At 34.1% G+C, this 18,774-nt stretch overlaps 1 protein-coding gene and 1 long non-coding RNA gene across 2 annotated transcripts; both read right to left on the bottom strand.

Moving 5' to 3' along the window:
• Positions 1-1,201: 1,201 nt before the first annotated feature.
• On the bottom strand, positions 1,202-7,131 carry LOC110699692. Its single transcript, XR_002506967.1, has 10 exons — positions 6,405-7,131; positions 5,933-6,305; positions 5,772-5,846; positions 4,240-5,352; positions 3,369-4,135; positions 3,054-3,243; positions 2,867-2,959; positions 2,614-2,766; positions 2,362-2,525; positions 1,202-2,020 (listed from the first exon to the last, which is right to left on the bottom strand). It is a non-coding gene; the product is annotated as an uncharacterized LOC110699692 (long non-coding RNA).
• Positions 7,132-7,775: 644 nt separating this feature from the next.
• LOC110699691 (serine carboxypeptidase-like 51) lies at positions 7,776-16,775 on the bottom strand. Its single transcript, XM_021877215.1, has 13 exons — positions 16,321-16,775; positions 16,137-16,231; positions 15,906-16,013; positions 15,578-15,818; positions 14,549-14,592; positions 14,064-14,131; positions 13,818-13,923; positions 13,213-13,442; positions 12,858-12,927; positions 11,787-11,837; positions 9,657-9,709; positions 9,359-9,491; positions 7,776-8,188 (listed from the first exon to the last, which is right to left on the bottom strand). The coding sequence occupies exons 1-13, from the start codon at positions 16,433-16,435 to the stop codon at positions 8,120-8,122; spliced, it is 1,383 nt and encodes a 460-aa protein (XP_021732907.1). The 5' UTR covers positions 16,436-16,775; the 3' UTR covers positions 7,776-8,119.
• Positions 16,776-18,774: the final 1,999 nt, after the last annotated feature.

Below are 18,774 nucleotides of genomic sequence, written 5' to 3'. Positions count from 1 at the left end.
CCGGAGTCAAGGCTTGGTGGAGTTATGATGTTTTTGGAAACCAAATATGCTAAGGGCCAATTTCTTGCACAGATCGAGTGTGCCAAATGGATTGCTTGTTGATGTTGTTTTCCAGGTAATTTGTTTGTTTTACAATATTGTTTGGAATGTAGGTTATTTAGCGAAATAAATGTTGTTTGAAATTACAGGCTCCACCACCACCATCATGGCCTCCACAACAAGTTGAATTGAACAATGACCCGTGCAGCTCGGACGAGGAGGCAGAGCCAAGTAGTCACTACTTCAATTCTACTTTGGCTTTTGACGGCTCCAACCACCACTGGAAATTTGGAAAAGACCTATGATGAAGATGCTAGGGATTAAATACTCCTCCATGCTCTGTGTCTTTGTTTAATTAGTACTATAGTTTTATTTGCCTTTCCCTAAGATTATATTTCTTTATGCCTAAGACTATGTTTGATTATGCCATGACTATGTTTGATTATGCCTTGACTGTTTAATGCATGTATTAGCTCAGAAGTTATTACATTTGCCAGTTGCAGCCTTTGTTAAATAATGCTTAACTATTTTGCCTTTCTGTAATGACTACTGCAATATTACTAATTATACGAATAGGGTGAACCTTGAATATACCACTTAACTATGATAATGGTACATTTAACACTCCGAAAACGCACCACTGAAATCACGTTGGTACATTTAATCAAAGTGGTAGCTACCTATGCTTTGTACATACTACGTACCTATGTTGTGTACATGAATAATGACCCTTTCATATGCACCGTGTGTACATACTACGTACCTATGCTGTGTACATGAAGTCAATATGCACAACTACAATCAAAGTGGTACGTTTTGTACGTTTAATTGTACCTCTAGAAAACTAGTGGTACGAGAATACTGACCCTTTCATATGGGGCAATCAGTCCAGAACTTGTCATATAAATGAAGGGTAGTATTGTAGCCAGTATGGCATAGAATGTTTAAACCAAAACCAATACGTCTAACAGTTTAATAAAATTGAATATTTTGACAAATCATATTGCTAAGCTTGTCTATCAAAGGTATTATAATAATATGACCCAATGGGATCTTATTTGCCAGTACTCTTTTGTTTCTTTGCCTCCCCCTTTTTGGGTGACACTTTCTATTACTGATAGTGAGTTACGCAGGCATGAACTATGGATTGTAGTTGGATTACTATTGGCGTTCCTTAGCATTATTATACATTGACAGATCAATGGTACAAATCACACCTTCATAATGTACCATTACAAAGACATATGGAACTTGTACTATACCATTGCGAACTAAATTGTAAGAATATCATTTACATTCTACCAGTGGCACTTGCAATGTACCATTAGGAAATCCATTCCACCCAATGGCATTTTGATTTAACCAGTAGCAGATGTAGCATACCCCACTGGCATGTTTTTTTGTACCTATGGCACTGTACATTGAGTTTAAATTACCCTGTTCATGTAGATTGTAACATGTAATTAAAGCACAATTTCTGCATAATCTGCAAAATGCAACAAAACACCTAATGTAGACATCATATCAAACACTTAGCCATGAGTGGACAAACCACCTCCACAGCCAAAGCAACCTAATAGTTACCCCTGAGTGGACAGACCACCTCCACACCCAAGTGTTTAAATGCTCAATACACAGTACTTACAGCCACCACAGTTCAACCACAGAAAATAATTACACCATCGCCCAGGCCATTAACATAACACATCACAGTTTTCGCGTTGTTTTCCTAGAACCTGGAATCAAATCCCCCATACCATGTTTCAACTCGTTCATTTCACACTACACGTCGTCCAAGAACAAATTTGCCCGAGCATTAGAAATCTTTCACTGTAAATGTATGAACATACACTGTAGCCAACCACTTCAGAGATCTTAACACAAAACACAGATATATACACCACTTACCACACTAAACCTCGTGGTGAATCTTCTGGCCAAGAACTTAATACATGCCAGCATAAGAACACCACAGTATGAGCTGCACATTGGAGGACCACAATCAACATAAATAAATAACACAACTTCCAGCCTTTCAACCAAATTCTGAGCTAATTATATTCTGAATCAGAGCTTGATAAAATGTTCCAATCAATCTAAAAAAGCAATAATGAGATAGTTGATATGTCCTTATATAGTAATTGGAGAGGTATGGCAAAAGCAAAGAATAGGATGAGAACTGCCACAGTGAGTTTGTTCTTTCAAAATTGTATATAAATTTATTACCATTTCCACCATTTACTATCTACCAAGTGGACTGACAGACTTTGTATTTCATAATAATTTACAACAAAATCGAAGTTGAGCATACGTTTTTTTTACCTTAAAATGGTCAGCTAGGCTCAAAGTTATTGGCAGAGTAAGGAAACAAGTGCTTACTTATCCCTTGGCTCTAAGATCTCAAAAGTGCATCTCGTCCAAGAATTTAGCTGACCAGTCTTCCATTCTGGGTCACAGAGTTGCAAAAGGACGTCGATACCACTAACCTGTAGTTTGACAAACACATTACACATAACCAAATGGGTCCCAGTAAATACCATGTTTGTTTAGAATGAAAGGCATAAGTATTAGTACCAGAAGATCAAACTCTTTGGCATGCGTGGTGAACGAGTCAGGGTACATAGAATCTATCATCCACAACTGTCGAGCCTTCATGTCTAATGCTAAGCACCACCAGTGCGACTCGTTAGGGGAATCCTTAGGAACTTCAAGCACTAGAACAAAGACCTGATAAAATGACAATGTCAATGCCATAAGCACAATTTAGAGTACATACATGAAACACATTTAAACCTAGAGTATTGAACTATGAGAGTAAGAAGCTGACCGCTCGAATTTGCGATAGCTTAAAGCTCAGAAGAAATTTGCCATACTTGTTACCAATATGTTCTTCTTTTCCTTCGTTCAACAATAGTCAATTCTACGATCCAAACAAAAAAAAATAACAAGCATGATCATTAACTGTGCACGTAAATATCACACATCAAAGCTGAAATGAACCAAGAACCACTTACCGAAAAGCTCGGGTCAAGCAAAATACGCTTGCTTTTGTTCACAAAGTCTTTGGTGGCCCATTGCTTGGTGTTTAGCACACCGGCCATTCTAACATAATTAGTAGAAACCCGCGATTTATGGTGCACTACTTCAAAGAAATCCCTTTAGTTGGCTTCCATGTGGCCACACTTTATCAACACAATACCAGGGCTATGAAGCAACAACATAACACCAAGTATACACATAAACATATTAGAATTTACAATTAAAACCAAAAATTTACAAAAGGCATGCACACAACAGACTTTTCACTTAATTAAACGTTTCTGAATTACCTAAGTGGATCCTTCAGGTCCTTCCAGTGCTTTACAAACTGCAGCAAACGTGCCTCGAGCGTTGTACAACGTCGGGTTTTTGACACATTGGTGAACATGGCTGACAAGGTCGCCTCTGTAGGTTTTACCACCCTCTTATCCGCAATTCCGTCCCCCTTCCCAGTAGACTCATCTTCCTCATCAGATGAAGATGAATTTGCCAAACTGCACTCAGCATCAATAAACACAGTAATTTCCCTCGTCCCAACCAAGCCCACAACTATTTGAGGTCCAGGCTCAATGTTCTCATCTTCCACTTCAGTATCAGAACAGCTATGGAACTCTGGGACAACACCTTCATCGACAACCCCATCCACCTTGGATTCATCCCCAACCACCTTGACCTCACTCCATCCTCTGCAAATAGTGGATCAGCCGCAATCTTTTGAACTAAAAATTCCAAGTTATCTTCAACTGAAACTGTATCAGTAGAAGGATCTTCACCAAGTCCTTCCCCACCTTGTTCCAGTTGTTCCTTCTCCAACAAACAACTGGCCAAATCCTGATTAGCACCATTCAAAGCATCATGCTTTTTCACCAGACAAGTTCTCATGCACAACAACTTCCTTCTCCATTGGCTTACCCCTCTCCATTGGCTTCCCCCTAATCACTCTCTGGGCATTAGCTACGTCAACACACTGTGACATCAACTGATGCATTGATTTCATAATGTCACCTAATTTTAAGTCTATCACAGACATCAGCTCTGGAGTAATTCTATCCAACACCTTCAGGAAAACATAAATACAAACTATTAACAACTGGCATAGGACATCACTTATTTTATAAAATACAAAGCTACATCTAAAACTATCATTAACTTGCATTATACCTGCCGCGTAATATTTTCCACGTCTACCTCCTGCGTAGTCTGTTGCATGTCAACTCTTTCCACCCTTTGCTTTGGAACCTCCAAAGGAGTCAACGGATGCTCCTCCCCATATGCTATATCTGGAGACTGCAGAAGAATCAAACACAACAGCTTCAATAGTATTCACATCAAATGAAAGTCAAACTAATACTAACTGGCAGTTTTCCAAAATCCCCAGATTCTTTTTTATCATCGCCAACCGCCTCATTGATCTTTTCTTCAGACCATGCCTCAAGTCGCGGTCTCACACCCCACCTCATTGGGACACGACTGAGGTGATCTAGATAAAAAAAATCTACAAAAATGCACTGGATGGATGATTTAGTTCAACTAACCATTACAAATGATAAGACTGCAAAATATAATAAAATTACTCAAAAAGCATTTGGTGTACGGTGGTAAATACCCAATTTTACTCACCAACAAAAAAAGGATACAACCCCCAGAACCTGCAACATATCCATCACGAGCAAATTTCTTTTGGAAACTCCTGGCTGCTACAACCATCCAGTTAAATATATAAGTGCACCAGTCATACTCATCATCTTCATCGTAAACCAATTACGACGGTACAAGCTTCACCCCAAGATAGCTTGTATTTTCCGTAGCACACAATAAGTAGCCCAGAGCTGCTATGAGAAAGGCTATCTTGAAATCAGCCTTCTCTTCATTCGACAGTGACAACACATTACCTTCCTCATCCTTTCGAATTAGTGCCCCCAAAGCAGCTACTAATGAAATGCTATCATTTTTCCCAAACTTTTCCAAAATTCTACTATGCTCTGCCTGCTTATCCTTAGGAATCGTACACGACAATGCCTTCGACCCCATGGGAATCCCAAGTACGTACTCGACCTGAAGAGGACTCAAAGGAAGCACACACTCATCTCCAAAAGTTATCGAACCATAACCCATCACCCTTGTCAACAACCAGTACACAAACTTCCGGGGTACAAAAGTTAGGGGTATACTTAACAACCCTCCAAAACCCAATTTTGTGACCAGCTTCTCCCTAGAGTCATCAAACTTCTTCATTGTAGTTGCAAAAGCCTTCACACCATGCAAATTTGGGGCCTACAACATTACATTCAAACAAGACAAACTTTAATCAAATGACACCAGCAAACAAATTCCATCTAGGTTACTCAAATTCTTCAGTTCTAATTAATTCCTTTCTAGGTTACCTCAATTTTTCACATTTCCAACTAAATTACAACAAATTACAGCAACTGTCCTTCCATATAAACCATCTAAAGAGACACTAATTATACGATCCCATTAAAATTACTTGTGAATATTTTATAAGGAATTTTAATCTTGCACATCCAATTAAGGACTCACAATATTCATACTTAACTTACAACTCAAGTACAATTTACAATTAATCTTTAGTAATTCAGTTTATTTTCCCAACTACCTAAACAAAGGCCCAACCACAGAAATCCCAACAAACATTTCCATGTCATGGATTTCAAATAATGTTCAGAGAGTACCTTCTGCGTACTTCTTGATTGGGTTTTAACGACAACCCCTTTCTCCTTCGCCACTTCTCCCTTCGTCTTCTCGACCTACACATGACATTACACATTTCATTTCTCCATCCAAGTATTACACAACAAATAAGCTTTTATCATTTGCATCTAACATGACATACCTTTAGCTTGCCCCTTTTTCCCTGTATTTTTCTCAATATGACCTCGATTGCGCTTCCCTTTCTCAACCTTTTCCCGCAATAACTTGATTAGGAGATCCTGGTAGCTCACTTTGTCCTATTCAGATCCTTCCTCACTACCTTCACCGTCGTCCTCCACATCCTCATCTACCTCATAATCACCATATGTGGAATCAGCATCATCATAACCAGATTCATCACCACCAGATTCATCATAACCACCATCATCAGAACTAGCTTCATCAGAGTCCTTTAAATACTCTTCCTCAAAAACTGGATTAGATTTCAGTTTCTTCTTCCCTTTACTAGCTACTTTCTTTTTAGGCGCCTCCTCATTCACGATTTTCGACCGCGCCTACACAAACACAAATATTTGCCAGCAAAAATCAACTACAACACATAACCATCACTAAGAAAACACACAATCTTTTAATTTCAACAAATAATAACTCACCAATCCTGATCGCTTGCTCTTCCTCGGCATTATTTCCTCCAGCCAAGTTTAAATGAACGCTCGATAAATGGGATTTCCCAACTACATAAAACCATTTCAACAAACCCTTAACTCTTCACATATAATTTCTCCACTATATTCACATATACATACCACAACAGTCATAATTTCTTAATGTAACAATATCACTTATTCATAATTCAATACGTTTTCCACCACAAACCACTCAAAATTAATTACTCATTTACATGGATTCAAATTAAATTAAATACTTTAATTCAACACTCCTACCACCACACCCAAAACAATTTCGCTTGTTCATTACAATTAAACAACAAAGGGTCGCAAATTTCAGTGGTTAATAACGCATTACATTATCTTCATCATAACAACAAATTCATTCCAATTACGGGTTTCACATCCTCAAATTAATCCCAATTATAAAAATGAACAACAAAGGAAACCCTAATTCGCTATTTTCACTGGATAACCGTAAATCACATAAACTAAAACATCATAACAACAAATTCATTCCAATTAAGGGTTTTAGAACCACGCCCACTAAAATTTTTCCCAATTAAACAAATGAACAATACAGGTAACCCTAAATCGCTAAATTCACTGGAAACCCTAAATTACAAAAACTAAAACACAACAAACAATTTACAACTGCTTTTTAAATTTCTTAATAACCAACAAATGCGATAGCAAAGTTGTTACAGTCGGTTTCGAGACCATACCTTCAATCAAAGGAACCAACGATTGCCGGTACACAATTCACGCAACTACTCACGATTACCACGCACCAAAATTCTTTTCTAGCTCCGGCAGCAACCACCGTCGTAATCTCTTCGTTGGAACAGAGTACAATAACTACAGGGAGGAGCGAACAAGAGAAACGAGGAGAGAGAATGCTTTGCTGTTAGTTTATGAAAAATAACCTTTTCGTATTCAAAAGAAAGCCATCCCGTTACATTTTAGATTATAACGGTATTTGGTAAGTCAGCCCTACACTTTTGCATTTCTTAAGCTTGGTAAATTACACTACTACCCTCCTATTTGCTTTCTTCATCCATAGACGCTATGCGCTGATATGGACTCATAATGGAACATATATTTTTGTTTCTGGAAGGTTGTTATAATTGAGCTTTAATGTGCAAATACACACATTTTAGGTTGTTGAAATGCGATCTGGTGCCGATTTGTGAGCTCATATAGCGCATATTTCTTTCATTCCTTTTGCTTGTAAATATTTTCTACGATTTTATGTTTAAGATAGTTGAAGTGTCTAGTTGAGCATTAATGCGTCAAGTAAGGATTCCATACCCATGTCAGGGTGTCGATTGTCGGACATAGCTACTAAAGACAAAATTAACAATCAAAGTAAAATAGCCTAAAATAATCATATATAGTTCAGTTGAAACTAATTGCCTGTTTCCTTCTTTTTTCCCTTTCCTACATTACCCGCAAGAACACAGTTTTTTTTTTTTTTAACAATTGAAAAGTTGCAATCAATCAGCTTTTTCACGAAAATAAAACCTCTCTTTCTCTATAAAATTCTCTTTTACTCATCTGTTGATTGTTGACTGATCAACCATCTGTACATTAAATTCCTAACATTTACCCTTTTTCACTCGCACACATTTAATGTGTGCGCAGTTATTCATTGACCACACCCTGTAATTTTATCATCTTCTTTCTATCTGATGCGTCTTTTATGTAGCAGGAGACTGCGTAATGTTACCCACCATTTTTAATGCAATACATGGCTGCTCCAAAGGTACCTGATTAATAAATATCATAAAGTAAAATGGATTAATGAATTTGCGACAAAATTTTAAAAATACTCGTACTCAACTGTTATTTTACCGTACACTCATACTTTAAAATTTTAACTTCACTAGTAATAATTAGTTGTACAGCTAACAGCGAACCCTTACAGTCACAACTACTTTTGTCGAACAGGCCGAAACTGAGATGATAATACACTGGTTTTGTTCAGCGGTCAGTTGACTTTCTGTTTGGAGAAAACCTCTGCTAGTCAGCCAACAGTCTTTTTTCCTGACTTCCATATCAGTTACTTCATGTAATAAATGATTGGGTCAGCTTGTTATGTGTATAGAAATGGAACTGCCCTAAGGTGATTCGGACACCGGTGTTTATTAATGTAAATCAAGATTCGCCTAAGTTAGGATGTTTTCAGAAACAGAATTTATAAAAAATTAGAGCTAAAATTAGTATCCCACTACTCAATCAGTATTGGTAATCTTGGCTGGAAATCACTTATTCCTTTTGATTTTAGTGATTTTTGGAAGCCCTTCCTATTTTTGGATTGGGGTAAGTGCATAACTGATCAAAATTGATCCAACCAATTGTGTAGACATGATCATGTTATTGATAATGAGGTCGATCTATTTGACTATTTTACTAGTGGGATGCTAGTATTGTCTTTGATTTTTTAAAAGGAAAACTTTGGTAACAATTTGTCGGAATCAGGAAAAATAGTACTGTAAAATTAGTTATATTAAAAAAAAAAACATATGAAGATGACAAGGGTAAATCACTAGGAAAAAAAGGGGCTAAAATGGATAAATTGTCATCAATATCTTTGTTAAGCAAATTATTACTTTACTTAAAGTTCAGCTTATTTTCCATATTACGATCTATTAGTTGCTTAATCATAAGACAATCATACTCCATCCAATATGTTTATCTGTTAGACAATTAGCCGTACTTGCTCGTTACCAATGATGTTACTCATGATGGCTTCATGTAACATTTCTAAAACAAATGATACAAACAGCTGGGTAGGGTCCCATGACCATGAGATAAATAATGATGATGGCATGAAATTATTCATTAGCCATAATGATGATGTATGATGATAAGAATGATTCAAGAAATTATTCAATATATAAAGTTGTAAAAGAGAAAAAATAAATTAAGAAACTTACAAAGTGTCCAGCTCCAAGAATCCAATAGAAATGCAAATTCTTGTATGACCTGTAAAACCCCTTTGTTCCTGCTTCACTGTCACAGTATAGGGGTGTCCTACTCTCACTTAGGAAACTCTTTAGACCTTCCCACCTGAAAATTTATCACATTTCATTAACTTCATTATAAAAAATTTAACAATATAATTTTCTTAATTTACTAAATTAGGTGATTCAATTTATATAATTTTTTTTAAAATAAATTCCGTGTAGAGAATTTATTTGCCAAAAATTAGTGAGTCTTTGATGATGGACTTACTTCAGCTTCTCCACCCATGCTTCAGTTCCTTTGGTTGCACAAATGACATCAAGCTAATCATACAAAATGAAAAAAAAAAATATTAATTATTATTCGCTTATTTAGATAATTATATTAAGCAAATAGTACGCATTTTATCTTTTTAATAAAAGTACCTGTTGTTATACAATGTACATATAGCTTAATTAAATGAGAGAAACAATAAAAGAACGAGAGAATGTTTACAATCAACCCTAATTACCAACTAGCGGCATTTATCTTAAAAATTGAATACGAGCTCATGAAACCCTTTATGTAACTAATAAAGCTCACGATCACATTTTACACAATTCAAGTGACTTCGTATGTACGGTGTATTTTTCAAGATATTGGGTAATATTTAGAAGAACTTGGGATCTTATCAATGAAGGTCCCATGTACTACCCCAGAAGTATTTATTAGTTGTGCAAAAAATTATAAAAGCATATTGCTATCTAATGGAGAGATTGTAGCTAGAATTACATGTAGTTTATAAATTATTAGGTGACACAGCTGGTTGTATCTAGTTTATGCAAATTTTTTATGTCATTCCCTTTTTACGCCCTGTTCTTTTGAGCTTCTTGGCAAGAAGAGCAGAGCAAATTTCAGCAAAACAGGTGTCAGCAGAGCAGAGTAGCTCAAATGAACATGGTCTTACTTTGTGAACCCAATGCCCCCCTAATGTGAAATTTTTATGGTAGAGGCGTATGTACCAAACATTATTTAACAGTATGTTCTTTTCACTCTAGGTATATGTTCATTACATTTTAATAATATGTTCATTTTACTATAACTATATGTTTATTACATTTTTATAATATGTTATTTTTTATTTCTTTAATGAAATGTATGTACAATGCACATGGTACATACGCCTCTACAAACCTGAATTACCCTTAATGCACTGTTTTAAATAAACATAATCAAGCATATTATTTAAATGTTGCTTAATTTTTGAAACCTAATAAACTAAGACAATCTTATTGATATTAATGCAATATATATTTATCAAATGACACCGTATGGTATACACGGCGTAAACGTAACGGCATGGCTAGATAAGGTGGACACTACTTTAAAAGAATGGAATCAAGAATTCAGTTGACGTGGATGACATAATAAAGTATGGTGATATTGAGCCAAAGTGGTTACTGTATTAATGGTCAACTAACCTAATCAACAAATTGAGGAAAACCAACATGATAAAACAAAAAACTTAGGGCCAATATGAAAACATTTGCTTCAACAATCATTATATAAAGTTGCAGCTTCAATCTCCCACGCCGGTTTGTACTGTGTATTGTACTTATATCTTATCCCGAAAAAAAAAAAAAAAAAAAAAAAAGATTGAGCTCCCAGTTAAAAAGTATCTTATATTTAGATTTTTAGGTGGATAATGTCAATTAGTTTAGTTGATTGAAAATCAAACCTTTTTTTTTTATCACAATATCAATGCCTTAGCGGGTTAAACATAAGGACAAACAGATTCCCACCTGTGAAGTGCAAGGATTAAACTCCCAACCTCCGGGTTAGAAGTTTCTTTCCCATTATTATAAAACTAATATTTATCGATAACATTTTAAATACTACATTCTATACTTCGCAAGTAAGTAGGTGTGACAGGCATTGCAGACAAACTAAGAGGAAATCGTCTGCGTTGGTTTGGGCATGTAAGACGGAAACCGGATGATGCACCAGTACGAAGAGTGGAAGAGTGGGACCATAGAGGGGTTAAATGAGGGCCGGGAGAGCAGACCGAAATTGACTTAGTTGGAAGGAATTAGAAAGGATATGAAGTATATAGAGTTGGATGAGAATGAGGCATTAGATCGTAAGGGATGGAGGAGGAAGATTTTTGTCGATGGGTACATGTAATAATCACTTTTGGTTCATATAGCCGACTCCACTTATGAGATTAAAGTTTTGATTGATTGTTTGATTGATTTTAAATACTACGTCCTATACTTCATATTACTAGGTTGCTTTTTTTATTTATTTTTTATTTTTTTTATTATACTTCATACATAAAAGACTAAAACTTTTAAAATAATTAGATTCATAAGTATACACTTACTATCAACTCGAAATATAGATTAGGGTAGAAAGACTTACTTGTCCATTGTATATAGTAACATCAACTCCTTTAGAAAGCAACTCGTTAACCTGTATCACGAATACATTACATGAGTTTGCAACAAAATACCTTGATTTTTTTATAGAAGAGAGAAAAATTCTAACAATTGAATTTATCAGTCAATCAAGATTCTTTTTTTCTATATAGTTTTCGATAATAATTATTTGTTTTGTATTTTTTAATAAGAAATTATTTTTTGAGAGCACATTACAAAATAGGTTTTAATAATGACAATGAACTTCAAAGAAAAAGGTAGCTTCTTTGTATAATTCTAGTAAGAATGACAAATATTTTTTGACACAATAGTAAGAACGAGACTTTTTAGGATTATAATGTCTTTACATTTACGTTTATATTGTCCAATAATAATCAAATAAATAATACCCCAAAAGCTAGAGTACAAATTGGTTCATTGATCACTTGTGCATTCTACATTATTTGTTTACGTTAGAGGACCATAAACACAAGCCGACATTAGCTAATGACAACAAATTTATCTTCCCATCATAGACTTCTTTTTTGTTCTTTGTATTGCTCGTTTGCTACAATGTTATGTATTATATTTTATCTAATTTGTCTCTTAACATATCACATTTCTATAATATGACGGGTTTTTCCAATTATATAGCTTTGAGAGCTACGTGTAATCAATATAGAATCCTCTCTTTATTATTTCTATAATAAATATGAAGTACTCCGTCCGTTCCTTAATTAATTGTTTACTTCTTTATATTATGTGAGTAATAAATGCTAGAAATAGGCATCTAATAGAGGGATAGATGAAGTACCAAATTAACAAAACCACGTTATGTAAAGACAAATATATTTTTAAATGTACATCGTAAATATATCAATTAAGGCGAGGAACTATAGGCCGATATTTCTAATGATTGTAGCATCGCTATTAATTATTGGTACGTCCTATTTTATAAGGCTATTTTCCGTATCTGCCAAACTGCCAGACTGCCATAAATTCTTATAGAATAGTACACATTTGGTTTTAGAACTAATAGAAGATGTGAATAACAAAAATTGCACAAATTATTTACCTCTGTAATCCTAGGCTTCATGAAATCACTTTCAAGTCCATCAAAAACCAAGCCACCTTGGCCTCCCCACCTAACAAATCATTTTATATCAAATATTAGTTATATCATCATCATCATACAAATTATATTACGGAATACTTCTTTTGTTCTAAATAACATAATGGGACACAAAAAGTAAGAAAGTGAATTAATTAAAGGTGAAAAAAACCGCAAGATTCATGTGAAAATGTGAATCACCCACAAAAATATGCAAATAAGAATCTTAAGAAATGTGAGTATGAATATGGGGTAATTGTTGTACTTTTTTATTCTTTTTTATTGGTAAAGGAAAAAGGCAAGGATAAGTTTATCTTACGTGACATTATCAGGAATAATTTTAAGCTTCTTTCTAACAGGACCATCCATTAAAGAACCAAGACCACCTTCATTTCCAGCAGGAAAACTCATTAAAGAAGAAAGATAAGTTGAGTATCTGCCAAACACTAGCTTTTTTGATAATCCCACATTTGTTGTTGTTGTCGTTGTCGTTGTAGTAGTTGTTGAAAGTGGGTCCAAACCAGAATCCAATAAAAAGTTGTAAAAGTCCTGCAAAAATTTGTACAAAATTACATAGGAAGACAACACACACCTTTCTCATACTTACGAGTTACCTAAGTAGTTATTGCCTCTCACATTCTTAAGGGTTAGAGCTAACCTGGTTCGGTAGAACCTTCTCCTTACTAAAAATAAAGTAGATTATCATTTATATTTGAACCAGATATAAAAGTTGAAAAAATTACTTAGGCTATATGCATTGGGGGTAGTTAGGTAAATTAGAGTAACTATTATTATGTCAAAAGACTCAAAGCATAAATTAGTCTGTATTTTTAAATTACTAAATCGCGATAGAAAGCATGTACAATATTGGTGGACTATGGAATTCAAACGAATGATCAATCATATTGATTAGCTACCACTTACCACACTATTACTACGAGAGCTGATATCACTCTCTAGTGTTGACCATGTATCTGTGGCATTCTCATATAGTCCCTTGCTTAATTGCTGCTTAATCTGCTCTGCCAAACTGATAGTACAAAGCATCAATTAGAATGAAATCACATTTTGTCAATTTATATTAAGACTCTTCGATGATTGAAAATAATGTGTCAATATTGATTTGCTAATACAAAATCACAATACTTTTGTAAAGATAGACCTCTTTACCTGTTAGCATGTTGAAATCCTTCATCATCAAGCCTTGAAACATCTTTAAGAAGAGGCCCCCACGATGACTACAAATAGGCACTCAAGAATACTTAGAAATGAAAGCGCAATATACAGGACAAAGGAAATATCTATATCCAATAATAGAATGTCAATTTTGAATTTTCTCTTTTATTTTCCACATACTAGTAATAAAACCCAAAGGAAGTATCTTTGTCTAATAGAATGTTAAATTTGAACCTTCTCTTTAATTTTCCACATGTTCCCTCTTGCACGGGATCGGTCATATACACGCTCTTTTATGAAAAATTCATATTTTTATTAACCCGTGTTTAAATTAATAACGGTTATGATATATGCATATATAAGTACTCAATATATATAGAGTCCAAATATATATATGTTAAATGAAATTCGCATTATTCATTCTTTTCACAAGGGACATACAAAATGTATAGGAAATGGATTAAATTAAGGTAACTTACAGCAAAATCTTCAGGAGATATCCAACTATCTCCAAGGGCAATACCTTACATACAATAGAAAAATAAAATCAATATTCAACCTCTAATTAATACAACATATATAGAACAAAAACTAGGCATTTAAAGATTATGCACAAATTTTAAGCTTCTTTCAACCACTAATGATTGCTGTTAAAACCGTAAAGATATAATCACTTAAAGGTCATGGAAAAATTTAACTCATACTCCTAAACCTAATTTTTTCCTTCTCTTGTTTACTTTAATTTGAAAAACCTAATTATAATCTAATATTATGTAACTTCTAATACTATTAGATGAACAGTATAAAAACCAAAATAAACAGTTTTTATTTTATGTAAAATGTTACAAACTTTCTTTTTACAAGTCAAAAACTATGATTTGATTCATTGATTCCTCTTCTTCACTTTATTAACGGTCTGATCAACTTTACCTACCATAATTTTTCTCTTTTCTTTTTGTTGGGATTAAAGAATTCTTTCCCTGATAAATAGTTAGACAAGTGAAAAATTTTACAAAAAAAAATAAATAAATTTACTTATCTTCACAACTCTTTGCTGATCAGTTCACCTACTGTTAAACTGGAATTGGTGATTAATATCATCGCATGAATCACACAATTGGTTAAAATTTGTTTTACTTGTCTGATAGTCTAATACTAAACATGTACGGACTACAGAATATGTAAGAAAGATAAACTAGCTACAAAGGTTATTTTGTGCATGTGATCATAAATCACGATGTAGCATATATATAGAGTGCAATGTGCATAACCTTAAATGACTTTTTTTTTTTTTTTTTTTTTTTTTTCAGGTCTAACATCAATCATTAGGGAGTAGACGAATTTTTTATCAAAATGTTACAAGGAAAAAAAATAATGTGTATTACAATTATTGTGTACAGTTTTTAACAGATATACTTTACAAAAAAAAAATTAAATTGTAAACTCTATAATCTAGAAAGAAAAAAAATACGAAGTAATAATTATTTTTTTTTTAAAAAAAGAGATACCTCCAAGCTTGAGGTTCAATTGGCCAGAAAGAATGGCTTTATGTGCAGCTAATCCAAGAGTAACCGCAAATTTACCACCATAAGATTCAGCAACAATATACAATGGACTTTTTTGTAACTTCACATTCTTGTTAAATATCGCTTTTAACAATCTTGTTAGATCTTCTCCTGCTTCTTCATCACTTTTCACCACTAATTTCTTGTCTTCTACATAACTAAATCCTGTTCCCACTGGATTATCCTGTTATTTCCGTCACTCATTACTTGCAACGTTACATATATAAATGATAAATTGTAAGATAAGGTCGATAAGGTTTAATTTACTTACGACAAAGAGAAGGTCTGCTTTCTTCAACCATGTCGAATTTCGAGTTTTTAAATTTGTATCTAATGGTCCGACCTCTTCGAAATTACCAATTCCTGTTCCTGAAGCTCCCTGCATTATTTCAAATTCTACCAATGAGTGTCACCAGTATTTTTGTAATATGTTAGGTTATCGAGATCTAATAGGTTCAGATATAGGCAACCTTATTGTATTCCGGAAATGGGAATTACTTACCGGACCACCTTGAAGCCATAGAATTATTGGCCAAGGCTTGTTTGGATCATCAACTCTAAAGGGACTTTTGTACAACCACCAAAACATATGTGCTTCTGCAACAAATAACAAATAAAATTAATAACCAAACCAAATACATATGATATTAATGTAGCAAAATTTGAAGAAAATTAAAAACACTTACTTGGTCTAACTTCAACATAACCCCATTCTTCTAACCCATTACCACCATTTCTTTTTAATTTTCTAGCAAAATTTCCATGAAAAAGAAGAAACAGAGTTGCAAAAAAACAGGGCATTTTGGTAAAAAACAGAGCTTTTTGCCATATTATTTAAATTACTCTCTAAAAAAAGGGTTTACAGGTGAATAAAAACTGGTTGATTATTGGGTATATATAGAATTGAGAACCCTAAAAGCTTTGATTGTCAGTGTGTACAGTCTAGCATAAAGATATAATTTGATAAAGTGAAAGAGGATTTGATTAAGATTGCACTTAATAATGGAGATTTGTGGTGTTAATAAATTATACGAGTAGTGGTAATTGTAATTAAAAGATTGGGGTAGTGTGGTACGATTGTTTTTCCATAAATGGGTTTTGTGGGGTTGGAGTGTTGGGAAGTTTGGGTGATATTAGCGTGTGAGAATTCAGTCTGTCAAATATTTATATTTAAGTAATGTGTAGGAAGGCCTGGGGCTGAGTAGGCCGCCAGTCCAGGTTGGAAGGGTATTTTTGTAATTTCAATCCCACTCTACAAGATTTACATTTGTACAATACATTGTTGTTAAAAATTGACAAAGTATGAATATACCCCATAATATGGCCCTCCGTTGCGCTGTCATATTGACTTTTGAAACCATTCAAACATTTTCTTTTAATTATCTTTTATGATTTATAGGTAATGAAAAATAGTTGTGTTAGATTCATCTAGATATATATACCTTCAATTATCAACTTTTTATAAATTTTACATGAAAATTAAGCACATTGACCATTATACTAGAAAAAACGTACATAATTTGAGGTATTAACTAAGGTTTGTTGCTCATAAACTTTAGCCTCCATTGTAAATTTTGAAAGGGCTTTCTTCAGATTTCACCGGTGAAAAGCCCCAATCATTTGTTTCTTTTAAATTTCTTTTAATTCTTAGGTTATAATAATGTTTCCCTCGAAAGAAAGGGTTTATCTCCTTCGAAAGACAATGTTTTTTCGATCTCTTTCGAAAGAAAAGGTTTTTCAAATTCCTTTGAAAGACAAGGTGTTATTTGCGTTTGATAGGGTCTCTAGCTTTACGGGGCTACGATTGATTATTGCTCGAATTTGGGTTACAAAATTATCACAAGAAATTTTTTCCTCACAAAATATTGAACCGTCGACGGATCCACTCAAAAAGTTGTATAAGACAACGAATCGAGAATATGTCGAATTGTTATATCTATGTATTTGGATTCTTAGCACTTCTCCGGTTAATTCTTGTTTGATTTTGTTAAATTTGTTTTCATTATCGTTATTTGTCAATTGTAGATATAGTATGACTTTAATCAATGAAACTTAGTCCTTTTGAACTGCTTAAAAAAAAAAAAAAAAAAAAAAAAAAAAAAGATTCGTTCACGAAAAAAAGTCAAATCTATTAGAATTATCATTATTTTTAAAACTGATGATAACAAAAAATTCCAAGCCATTTTTTTATGGTTCCTTCTTTCCTTTTTAGTTTTCAAAAAATCAAAAACAAAAAACGAAAATTAATATGCAATCACGTATATGATGTGTGTCTAAACGTTATTTCATGAATTGGGCCATTGTGGTTGGCTAGAAAGTTGCATGGAGAAGTAGAGTCCCGCAACAAACCTTCGAGAATCGAGATATTTATATTTTTTTTATTTTTTATTTTTTTTTTTGATGTGTTTGAGATAGTAAACTCACTACACAAAGGATCCCACCAAAATAGGAAGTGGGATTTGTTTTACAAACTACGCCTTTTTAGTTTTTACCATTTCAAAATGGGATGTAGTACAGTACAGCTTTAATTTTGTTAATTTGACTTGGTCTGGCTTGGAAGAGAAATTGCACTAGCATACCATGATTATCTACTAGATGGTGACACTGATTGGGGTGATTTTATTAAATAATAATTGTCATTTGGCACTTACAATCATTTCTTAAGAGATCTAAATTTTTAATACAAGAATTAAACACCCTTAATCTAATGGCATCGCTTCTGAACTGCTCCTGGATAATCTTAGATGTCTTTGCATTGTTCTTGACGGATCTCCATTGATGTATAATCGCAAAAGTAATAAAACTTGATTGGTCATCAAAATCTGCAAAATTGCAAGACGAATCTTTTAAATCTGCACCCCTATCCCAACAGACCCGCAATTCCACAAATTTGTAAAACGAATCTTCCAAATTTATATGCTTGCACACTCTAAAAACAAACAAACAAACAAACACTACTAAACCCTACATGGAGAGACTGACTAAACACTACGTGGAGTAGGGGGGCGGGTCAAATAGGAGACCCGCCCCATCCCCGCCCCAATGGGGCGGGGATGGATCTTGGTTTGGCGGGTGGTGGGGCGAAGATGGGGATAAAAACCATACCCGCCATGGGTGATGGGGCGGGGGTGGATTATAGG

This window comes from Chenopodium quinoa, unplaced genomic scaffold (assembly GCF_001683475.1).
Source record: "Chenopodium quinoa cultivar QQ74 unplaced genomic scaffold, ASM168347v1, whole genome shotgun sequence".
Taxonomy (NCBI): domain Eukaryota; kingdom Viridiplantae; phylum Streptophyta; class Magnoliopsida; order Caryophyllales; family Amaranthaceae; genus Chenopodium; species Chenopodium quinoa.
The sequence above is the reverse complement of the archived record's forward strand: the minus strand, read 5'-3'. Positions and strand labels throughout refer to the sequence as shown.